This window comes from Haematobia irritans, chromosome 4, assembly GCF_050003625.1.
Source record: "Haematobia irritans isolate KBUSLIRL chromosome 4, ASM5000362v1, whole genome shotgun sequence".
Lineage (NCBI taxonomy): Eukaryota > Metazoa > Arthropoda > Insecta > Diptera > Muscidae > Haematobia > Haematobia irritans.
This window is the reverse complement of record NC_134400.1, coordinates 105,544,526-105,556,805: the sequence shown is the minus strand read 5'-3', so window position 1 is coordinate 105,556,805 and position 12,280 is coordinate 105,544,526. Positions and strand designations below refer to the sequence as shown.

Sequence of the window (12,280 nt, the reverse complement as noted above, 5' to 3'; positions counted from 1 at the left end):
TCGTATTTTTTAATTACAGAGCTGGACTTTCTTTAGTTGCTAGTGAAGTAGCTCGGTTCACTGAACAGAGTGGTGGTAATGCCGAATTAATGCGTCTCTTGAACGACATTCCATATGGTGACGTCTTACGCAATATGCACAGTTTATATGATAATCTTAGACAAACAGGATTTCTAACATCGTTATCGACGGTAGGTGCGATTGCTTTGGAGATGATACCTGGACTTAAGGTCCAAATTATGGACAGTAAAATAACACAGTTGGATTTTGGTGGCCTAACAAAATTGTTTGGTATAAAATTTGTTCATCATATAGCTAATAAATCGAGCTTAATTGATGTCCTCAACGGCATGGGTCACTACTTCACGGAGGACATAGTTCAATTGCTGTTAGACCAAACACGCCATTTCATTGACAACTTTGTCGACGAGATTGATAAACAACAAAATGTTTTCATTACAACTGAAATGATACTATTCCAAATGTTTTCATTTGTGGTGAAAAATTATAAAGACATAACTTTCGAGTATATTGATAAGAACAGGGATAATTTAATTGAGTGTATTAGAAAATATTTTGAAGCATTTAATCCAAATCATAATTCGCTTGATAATGGAAATTATACCGAATATAGTTGCAATATTTGTGGTGGTTATTATAATTTATCAGAGATATGAATAGAGGAGGAAGATGTGAATGTCTTGTGATTGTCTTAAAATATAAGTCGATTTTATTTTTATGATTGTTATATTCTTTCTTAGCTAAACGTATTGTAATAGTTCGAATCGTATATACTAATTATAACTTTATCGACTGATTTCTATTATAATAAAAATCATAACAAATCTATAAGTAAAAAGTAATGGCAAATCTTTGAAAATTTGAAAATTTCGACTTACGAGTTTCATAAATGTCGAGTTTTCGACCATTCAACTTTTTCATAATTTGGAAAAGCAGAGTTCAAAACTCGATTCGACGACTTTAGCCATCACAAACGTAACATACAAACCTTCAATAGCTGCTTGTAAGTAAGTCTAGCAGTTTTTAATTACAATGTTTATACCCACCACCATAGAATGGTGACGGGGGTATAATAAGTTTGTCATTCCGCTTGTAACACATCGAAATATCGATTTCCGACTATATAAAGTATATATATTCTTGATCAGGGAGAAGTTCTAAGACGATATAACGATGTCCGTCTGTCTGTCTGTCTGTTGTAATCACGCTACAGTCTTCAATAATGAAGCAATCGTGCTGAAATTTTGCACAAACTCGTCTTTTATCTGCAGGCAGAAGTTCGTAAATGGGCTATATCGGTCCAGGTTTTGATATAGTCTCCATATAAACCGACTTCCCGATTTGGGGTCTTGGGCTTATAGAAATCGTAGTTTTTATCCAATTTGCCTGAAATTTGAAATCTAGAGGTATTTTATGACCATAAAGAGGTGTGCCAAAAATGGTGAGTATCGGTCCATTGGTATAGCCCCCATATAGACCGATCTCCCGATTTTACTTCTTGGGCTTACCGCAGTTTTTATTCAATTTACCTGAAATTGGAAATCTAGAGGTATTGTAGGACCACAAATACGTGTGTCAAAAATTGTGGGTATCGGTCCATGTTTTGGTATGGTCCCCATATAAAACGACCTCCCAATTTGGGGTCTTGGGCTTATAGAAACCGTAGTTGTTATCCAATTTGTCTGAAATTGGAAATCTAGAGGTATTTTAGGACAATAAAGAGGTGTGCCGAAAATTGTGAGTATCGGTCCATATTTTGGTATAGCCCCCATATAGACCGATTTCCCGATTTTACTTCTTGGGCTTCTAGAATCCGAAGTTTTTATCCTATTTGCCTCAAATTGGAAATCTAGAGGTATTTTCGGGTCAAAAAGGGTGTGCCGAAAACGGTGAGTATCGGCCCATATTTTAGTATAGCCCCCATAAGAACGATCTCCCGATTTAACTCCTTGGGTTTCTAGAAACCGTAGTTTTTATCTGATTTGCCTGAAATTGTAAATATTCTGGTATTTTAGGCTCACAAAAACGTGTATCGGATTACGTTTTTATCGGTCCATTTGGTAATGCCTCCATATAGACCGACTTCACTTCTTGAGGGTGTAGAAGGCGCACTGATCATGAAAATTGCTTGAAACTCAATGTAAAATTTCCAGATTTTACTTCTATAGATTTAAGATTTCAAATCAAGACGTTATTTTATAATTTTCTTGCACACTTACAAGAGATGTTAATGATTCCTCTAAAACTCAAACAAAAATGGTTCTTATAAATCCAGAATCTGATATAGTCCTCATAGGTGAAATCTTTAAATTTATCTTCGGAAAGTGTCCTCAAGTCCTCAATCCCTCCTGAAATTTCAAAGGAAACCCTAATATTTGGTTCATGGTGGTGGGTATTTAAGATTCGGCCCGGCCGAACTTACTGCTGTATATACTTGTCTTTATTCGAATGATTTCTTTTCACATCATCATCAACTGGGCAACCTAAAGTTCGCGTCGTCGATTTCAGTCGCCGCCGACCATTTTTTGCCAGTCGACGCCGCCGCCGAACATGTCGACTCACCTTTAGCCGCCAATAAATCAAAAATATCGGTTTAAATCTGTAAAATATATTAATAATCTCATTACCATTCGAATAACTTCAAATTGATTTTATAATGGATAATTTTCCACCACCGAATAGACTAATTTATATAGGTTTAGTCGTCAAGCCGCCGCCGGAAGCAACAATTTTGTGTCAGCCGTCGCCGACAATTCATTATCTGGTAGTGGGTACAGTGGGCTGGTCTATAGGCGTTGAAAGTTGATCACTTCGGCTGTATGGAATTTTGTTTTAAGTTGAGTACTAGTACGAGAGCAGTTCGGAAACTTCTTAGCCTAGCACAAAAAGCGGGTACCGATTTTGTTAACAGTCGATCAAAAACGCATAAGAATGAACATTTCTCAAGCTTGTTTGGATCGTTTTAAGCGAAATAAAATGGATTTTAAGCGTCGTTTCATAACTGTTGATGAGACATGGATACACCACTATACTCCAGAGACAAAAGAACAATCCAAACAATGGACTGAAGCTGGAGGAAGTGCCCCAAAGAAGGCAAAAACAATTCAATCGGCTGGTAAGGTTATGGCAACGGTTTTTTGGGACTTCAAGGATATTTTATTGATTGACTATCTGCAAAAGGGTAAAACAATAAAACAGAGTACTATTGCAACCTTTTGAATCAATCAATCAATGTACAAATTCGAGAAAAACGTTCTGGCTTACAACACAAAAAAGTAATTTTTCATCAAGACAACGCACCAGCGCACAAGAGTGTTTTAACAATGGCTAAAATCAACGAATTAAAGTACGAGTTGCTAGACCACCCACCTTATTCTCCTGATTTAGCTCCCAGTGATATTTACTTGTTCCCAAATCTAAAAAAGTTCCTTGCTGGCAAGCGTTTTACCTCAAATGAAGATGCAATTACAGTTGTAAACCACTATTTTGAAGACCTTGAGGAAAACTATTTTATGTGTATTGAAGTTTCAGGAGATTATATTGAAAAATAAAAATATTTTTGAAAAACTAATTTTTTTTTTTCATTGATAGGCTAAGAAGTTTCCGAACCGCCTTCGTACAACACGCATATTTCTCTTCCTTGTATGTATGTGACCAAGTCGTAATTCCTCCTGTCAAATACTATTGCTCTTATTAGTATTTTTCTTGGGTGTTTTTGATACAATCAAAAAAATTTCGAGTTGAAATTTTCGCGGTTCCTTCCGGACGACAGTGGTCGCGTCGAATTTATCCCATATATTGGCCACATTATAGCCCAGCAAAAAAATTTGGAAGTTCTTCCAGAGGAACAACTTTAAAAACACTTCCAGAAGATGTACTCCCAAAGATGTTCTTTATTTTAACTCCACAGGAACTTCTTTTTATTCAATTTTTATAACATGCTTTTTCATATTTTTAATGCGTAATTTTACTTTTTTTTGTTTCAAATAGATTAAAAAGAGAGTAGGAATTCATAAAATGGTGCAAATTATTAAAATGTCGAGAAAAATTCTACATCCAATCTGAAAAAATTGTGAATTTTTGAAAATATTTGAGGTCAAACGTTTCAGACAAGCGTTAGAATCCATTAAAAATTTTAAAAAAATTATAAAAATTATTTATTTAAAAAAATATCACAGAATTTTTTAATTTACATCTAAAACATTGAATTCGGATCACACCTAAAGAAGTGATGCAAATTCAGTGCAACGGCTGTTGAAATGTAAGACTGCCGTCCTATGACAAGCCCATGTTAAATTCATCGCTTCTGCGTCAAGTTTGCACCACTTCCGGATCCAAAAAGAACATTTTCATTACTTTTTTGGCGACGCTTGTTTTGCTGGGAGGTTAAGTCCGAAGGCATAATCGATACTGCTGCATGTTTATGGGATCGATAACATATTTACCGATTATTGAGTCATCAACGAATTATCGTATCGATTGGACACACTGTAATATTCTTTACAAACATAGACATTCCGTCCGGAAAAACTTATAAACTGTAGGACACATAAGGAAACTCAATTGATGCGGAGTTTCTTGTTCCTTTAAATTTCGGCGTGTCGCGAAATTAAACTGTATTTTAATTCCTTTGCGGAAAATGTTATAGTGTTTCCATCACTTATCAAATTTTTTAATTCACCACCACAGGCATTGTTGTTGCCTAGCCACGTGGACAATTTTTTATCTTCAAATAACTCAACAAATAAAAAGATATTACATGTTTTTAATCATCTCCAATATTAAATATTGAAAAAGCATGCTATTGACATCAAAAAACAAACGGAAACAAGAAAAGAGAAAAAATCGTGGAAAAAAGTTTTCGCCTACCGCCTATCGCTATGGTTATATTTTCACACATAACGATGCATATGAAAACCATGGCTAAATAAGGAGGTTGAATCACGATAACAAAAACAACAAATTTCAATATGTTGTTTACAATTTTAAGAAGTCAAAATCAGCTGATAAAAGAATTGTATGGCATTGGTAAAAGTGGCAATTATTTATTCTTTCAATTGTCCTGAAAAAAAAATAATTCAAATCCAGAGAAAGTGATGTCAAATTTAATTGCGTCGCCTATGAGTGATTGTGAAGTGGATAATTCTTCCGAGGAACGCCGATATGAGGTAAGACTATAATACCCACCAAAGTTAGGAATGGAAGTCAGTCAAATGGCTCTTCGCCAGCTATTAATAAAAACAGTTCATGATGCAGTTAAAAAACTGATGTGCGTGGTATTTTGGGACTGGAATATGTTATCAAGATACTACCCTGCCAGCATTTCAAAGTTCCATTTCATCCTCATCGCTATCACAGACCCGTAAGTGACACTGCAACAATCGCCTACTGTCATGGGGGAAGCGTATGAAAAAGTATGAAATGTACATGAAAATATTTTGCCATCAGTATTGTTACAAGAGCCATTTTATATTTTGTGAAACGCCAAGCGCAACTAGCTTCTTATAATTTATTTAAACAAAATCGATAATGAAGTGCTGAAAACATAGTTATTTCGCTTAAAATCGTAAAAGGTATATTGGTGAACAATTTTTGACTTTCCAAATGGAATAAAGTGATTCTTTTTCACATATTTTACAGACATGTTGCCTCCATCGAGAATAAAAAAAAAACACTGGCTGATAGACGCTGCAACATGTAACTTGCCACTTGTAAATCAACATCATTCTATTATTAATGAAAAAATTATGTTAAATGTTTTGTGATACATAGTGGTGTAAATGTTATATTCATAAGAATTTAAAAATGTTTAATCAAATTAATAAACATCTAAGCAATCGTGTTTTACTTGACCACAATGATTTTTTTACAACTATAGGGCTGTTTTCTTTTAGCACTGGATACCCTAAGCCGTGAAGGACTAAAAGAAAACAGAGTACTCGTTTATCCAGGACATCTCCAAAAATATGCAACACTGCCATCAGCTTTTTAAAAACAATCACAGAAAAGAGGTGAAATCTTGCATTTTTTATGTATGAAGTGCTCAAATAGTAATAAATATTTACTGCTGCGATTATTTATGACACTGTACCACTTTGAATTTCATGTTTTTCGATAATTTAGTCACAATAAATTGCTATTGTGAATCGAAGAATCGTCACTTTATCAAAATATAATCTGGCAACATCGGCGCAACTTGTACTGATGAGATGTTCTGGATAGAACACCAGTGCAACGATGTTCTGGATAGCCCATACAAAAGTTGCATCCAGTGCTAAAAGAAAACAGCCCTTATATTAAAATGCACTTTTTCTGATAGGGTGAAGGGGCTCTTATTGGCGTCGTTTTAAATTTATTAAGAAGGCACCTAATAATTGCACTCATGCGATACTTTTGTGTAGTAACTTGGCGTGGTACGTCTTCTCAATAGTGACGGCGCTTTCACGAGAAGTTTTGGATATCGTATATGACTGTTTTCGACGTGGTGGGGATTCTCAGAAGCTCCGTCAAATTCAAAAAATGTTGGCAGGGTAAAGTCATCTTCGAATAATTCTCCAGCTATGAATGCGTGAGTTGGTTTTAAATGCATTTGCTATGCAGTGTCATTTGGACAGCTGCAACCACCATAAACATATGATTTTAACATCTTAAAATTTTGTCGAAATAAAAAAATTGTAATCATATGAGCCCATGATTTAACCTTGTTGTTCAGCCATGATGAAAACGAACTGTTGACAGAGCCACTGTGCATGCACAGCTTCTTTACAACACCGAATCGAAAATCAGCTGTCTATGAAACCATAACAAAAACAAAATTCAATTATTAGCAATAAAATGTTAAATGATGTACCGGTTTAAACAATTAATTGTTGTTGTTCTGATAAATATTACACTTTCTCATGGACTATATACTTCCATTGATAAATGTCCAGGCAAAGACGTGAAACATATTCGCCAGCAAGTGCAACATAATGAAATCTCATTGATTTTGTACTATACCCGTTGGAGTGCAGATAGTTTGGAAGCTTTACAACAATATAATGATGTGGCAGTGTATTACAGTGATAAGATATACTTCTCATCGATAGATTGTTGGCACTTATCATGCAATTGTTCCAGAGCTTTAAATATACCTGTGGGTTCAGGATTACCACATAAATGGCCCACATTAATGGCTTATTACGGAAGGCATGGTCAATTGCAAATTCAGTATCATGGCTTATGGTCATTTAAGGATATACAACAGTTTGTCCATAATTTACTGTATCCACTTGAGAGATTCCATGCGGATGAGGATTTGCAACACATAAGATTGGTTTCAGATGCAGTCGTAGTCGGTGTTTTCGAAAGCCCAGATAGTAGGCAGTATAAACAATATTTAATGGCTTCCCTGAAGTGGTTGGAAAGTGATCCACTGAGAACGTACACTTTTTCGGTCACGTTTAGAACAAACGATACCACTGTTGCTCAAAGTAGATTGGTGAAAAGTGTCAAAAAGCCAGAAATTGTATTTATGGGTGCTGCGGATATAAAAAGATATACGGACCTTCAGGGTCATATATGGAATGCTACTAATATATTGATATGGCTACATAAAGAACTTAAAACAGATCTTAAATCACTCCATGGCTATTCCACACCCATTACCATAGCTCAAAAACTAAACCTAAATTCTGTTATAGCCATTTTTGTGAATGATCCTCATCGTTTCTTTACTTATATGGAATACCAAATATTTCCTGATAAAAGGTACAGCACCATTGCTTCTACATGCTGGAAACGAATACAACAAAATGAATATAAAAAGGCCTTAGGAGTACAACATATTTTAGAAGCCCTTAAAGTTTACTCGGATGATAAGGAATGTTATTTCGATATCAGCGCGATTATGCGTAATCTTGGAGAGTACTATGAGATTAATAATTATTTAAACTTTTTACATCAGAATTTGGCCAAGCCCGATTCGCCTAGTACTACAGGGGTCAATGAGAAACCGAATATAACGATGCTGCTGAGATTTCATCACATCACGAGATGTGTGAATTTTGATGTAGGTTCCTCCAATCATCTGCAAATAGGAGCCTCGAAACAACTTCAAATTGTGGTAAATAACGAAGCGAAGAACTATGGCGACAATCGCACTCTTTCGGTTGTCATATTAGACACTAAACGATATAAAGACTATTTGCAAACTTTAGGCATAATTCCTAAGAGTGAGAGTATGGCAGACGTTTTCATAATTGATATGAAACAAGAAAGCATATTGCCTATGGGTGGAGATTTTAATATGGAAATTTTTAGAAAATTTATCGGTCAATATTATCAATATAATCTGGCGCCACACTACAAAAGCGAGCATTCCATAAATGCTAAAGATGAGAAACGAAATCCTGTGACTTCTTCGAATAATTATGAAGTGTATAATTTAAACCGTTTCTCTTTTATAAATGCTGTACAATTTAGCCATAATCAAACACTGATCCTCCTTATACATTCCCCAGAATGTGCTCTTTGTGGCACTCTTCAACATACATTTCTACAAATAGCTTCGGCACTACGTTCTATATCATCTGATCTGCAGTTTGTAAGAATTAATGCGCTGCTTAATGATTTACCATGGCAATTTAATATGGACTCTTTGCCCGCGCTAATAGTTTTTCCGAAAAATAGGTTTGGCGAGACTCGTCTGTTTCCTTCGCATTTAAAACCAGATTTTAGAAACGTTTTCGCATTTATTTTAAAACAATTGCCGGCGGAAGACCAAATAAAGACTATTGTAACATACTGTCAGAGTCCAGCAATAGCTTCAAGTTATATGCAGTCTTGTTGGCGTTTTGCCAAAAACCTACTTATGCAACATATAAGCAGCCATCTACATTATTGGCAACTATTCGAAAATGAACGTAGTTTAATATTCCAACATTTGCGTGCCTTTAAGGACATGAGTCTAGATGTACAGCGAAATTTACGATTATAGTGGTTAAAATTTTTTCGCATTGATGGGATCACTTAAGGTGTGTATTGTTATGGCATTACGGTTCAAATAAAAACAGACAAACGAATGTAGCTACTAAATTAATTTTAATGCAACCTGCAAGAGAGGCAAATTTCGTTTTCGTTCTTTGATATAAACCTTTTAATATACTGTGAAATGTAATAGATCGATAAATAAAAACAATCAAATATTTATTTACATAATTTTGGATTATATTTCATTTATTTTATTTATTTTATTTTCATCATGTAATTTGAAGCCACTTAGCGGCCAATTTATATAAATTACAACGGACTACTAACTATGAATAAAGTACAAATCAAGTTATGACAATGTGAGAACATATGCGTGTATATAATAAATATAAATTAATAAATATAGATATGTATAAAATAGTATAAAAATAAATTAATTAATAATATGAAATATGACAAAACATTTTAGGTTCCCAATATAATTAAAAGAAGACAAAATAAGAAAAGATTATTTACTAAATCAACCACAACAAAGCAACACTACTAACACGAGGTTGGATCACCTTCATGTAGGTGATCCAAGATGATCGAGTAATTTTTTTCGATAAGTCGAATCAGAAATCGAGAAATCCTTTAAGTTAGTAGGGAGACAATTATATGATCTGGCGATTCTAGACTGAAATGACTTGTCCATATAACCTTTGGCAAGCGGCATAACAATCTGATTTCGCCGCGAACGGCCAAAAGAAAATAAGTCCACGAGAAATCGAGGTGACTGAGCACTGAAAATCTTGTGGAAAAGAACAAGTGACCTGAAGTCAATAAATCTAGAAAATGGGCTCCTGGACATGAGGAGAAATATGATCATATCGACGAAGTAAATATAGATAACGGACTATTCTATGAATTGCTAGTTTAACCTCCCTTATGTTACCAGCATTTGTGCCACAAAAAACCTCAATACAGTATAGAATATTGGGCATTGCCAAAGCATGTACAAGTCTCTTCTTTAATGAAAGTGGCAGCATCAAATCAGAGTTGTACAATTGGCGTAGAGTCAAATTCGTATGACTAACAACATTGTCTATATGTATATCACAAATGAAAGTCTATCGTCAATGGTAACCCCCAAACATTTCAAATGGTGTACAACCTCAATATTACACCCATTGTAAGAGAGAGTTAGTCCAATATCAGGATGAGATGAAAAAATCAATGCTTTTGTCTTAGAACCATTGACGGAAAGATTATTGAGACACATCCAACTGTATAAATTACTAGTTACAAAATCAATCTTAGCTTGTAAGACATCTATCTTAACATCCCCCAGAAAAAGCAACTGAACATCGTCTGCGTACGAAAAAGGGGAACAAAACATATCAAGGCTTGTAAATAAACCATTAATAAAAAGTATGAAAAGCATTGGCCCAAGAATTGAGCCCTGAGGGACTCCACTACTCACCGACAACATATTTGATATTTTCCCATTGATCTGGACATATTGCTTCCTACCTGTAAGGTATGAAGCAAGAAGTTTGCAGGCACTAAAGCCGAAGCCGAAATATTGGTGAAGCTTTTTTACCAATATTAAATGATCCACACGATCGAAAGTTTTTTCCAAGTCTAACGAAAGTAAAACGCATAATTTATCATGCGTGAAATTCCCCCTTATAGCGTCGGTTAGGCCGAGCAGTAACATCGCTGCGCTTCTATGACTTCTGAAGCCACATTGACAATCGGACAGCAAATTGTTAAATTCCAAATAATCATTAAGTTGCTTTTTCAAAATATATTCGAATACCTTAGATAAAACAGGCATTAGCGCTATTGGCCTATACTCCTGACAATTCGGATTTGACTTTTTCTTAATCGGACACACTCTTGCCGTTTTCCACTCTCGAGGGAACTTTGAGGTCATGATAATGGTGTTGACCAAATGAAGGAAGTGGTCGGCGATATAGGGTATTACTATTTTGTAGAATTTAAGTGGAAATCCATCATTTCCAGAAGCATTCGACTTAACGGACGGAAAAGCACAGATGACATCGTTAATAGTAACGCAGTTGAATGAAAATCCCGTTTCACCAAGTGAAGAAGTTAAAAACGATCCAAAGTCCCCCACGACACTTAATTGGTTACTTACAAATTCCTCATTCAAATCATCAGCACTACTAACATTAGCTGTACGAGTTGGAGATATTTCTCCAATTATACCGCATTTCGCATTTCGTTTAGACAAATTTCCGAATAAAAGTGGGTTTCCAATCAGAATTATGCAAATATTATCCCAGCCTCAAAACTTAATTGGAATGACAATCCCCATTGCATTTTTAATTTTTCCAAGGTCTCTCAAGTAATTGATTTATGTACACACTATTGGATACCAAACAATTATATACACCGTATGTTTGGACGATAAAGGACGATTTTCCCTTTAAAAAGACGGTTATTTCATTCATTCATTCAGGGCAAGTAATTCCCAATCTTTTGTCCAAATAAAATAACGCGATAAAAAATGACAACCTCTACTTTTTGCCAAACATCGGAAGAAAGTTACTTTCTATATTTTTGAGTTTCTTGAATTTATGTAGGATATTGGATTTAGATATAACACTGGGGCGTTACTGGTTCCAACAAAGAGACTCCATCGGTGGAAAACACATTCTCGTAGTTTTAAGTAACAATTTCTTAGATTAAATTAATTAGCGTAGGTAGACCATTTTCCTAGTGGGGGGCTGTAGCCACCCTAGCGAAAAATTAATAGACTGAAGTTATAGGTTCAATTAATGTTTTATTTTATAGAAATGAATAAAAAATCAGACTTCAACATAACTAGACAATTAATTTTTAAAAAAGCAACAAAAAGTAGTTCCACACTTTTTCCCAGCAAAAAAATTTGGGTACACAACTTTAAAAGCACTTCCAAAAATTTCCTCACAAAGAAGTTTGTTTATATGTATTTTTTTAATGGGTTTAAAAAAAGTGTAAGAATTTATGAAATGGTACAAATTTTTCAAATTTTGCCGCAAATCTGCTAAATCCATTCTAGAAAATTTTAATAATTTTTGAAAATATTCGAGGTCTCAAATGTTTCCGACAAGCCTTATAATGCATTAAAAATCATAAAAATCATTAAAAAAAAAATTATTCGGGAAAATATCACAAAATTTTGTAATTCACGTTATAATAAAGAAACTAACTTACAATATGAAGACAATGTTAAGAAATAAAATTATATATTGCCATCGGTTTTCAAATTCTGGAGGGGGGGCTAAAATTTTTCTGGGGG

The 12,280-nt window shown here is 34.6% G+C and overlaps 2 protein-coding genes across 4 annotated transcripts in view; both read left to right on the top strand.

The window, feature by feature from the left end:
* LOC142236863 (uncharacterized) overlaps positions 1 to 863 on the top strand; it is a 35,391-nt gene extending 34,528 nt beyond the window's left edge. For all 3 annotated transcript variants that reach the window (XM_075308141.1, XM_075308140.1, XM_075308142.1), the window contains one exon: positions 20 to 863. In XM_075308141.1, coding sequence (XP_075164256.1) covers positions 20 to 677 — 658 coding nt within the window. In that variant the 3' untranslated portion in view covers positions 678 to 863. The remainder of the gene's footprint in view (positions 1 to 19) is intronic.
* Positions 864 to 6,806: 5,943 nt separating this feature from the next.
* Positions 6,807 to 9,219, top strand: LOC142236861 (thioredoxin domain-containing protein 11). Its single transcript, XM_075308137.1, has one exon. The coding sequence runs from the start codon at positions 6,863 to 6,865 to the stop codon at positions 8,996 to 8,998; it is 2,136 nt and encodes a 711-aa protein (XP_075164252.1). The 5' UTR covers positions 6,807 to 6,862; the 3' UTR covers positions 8,999 to 9,219.
* The last annotated feature ends 3,061 nt before the right edge of the window (positions 9,220 to 12,280 follow it).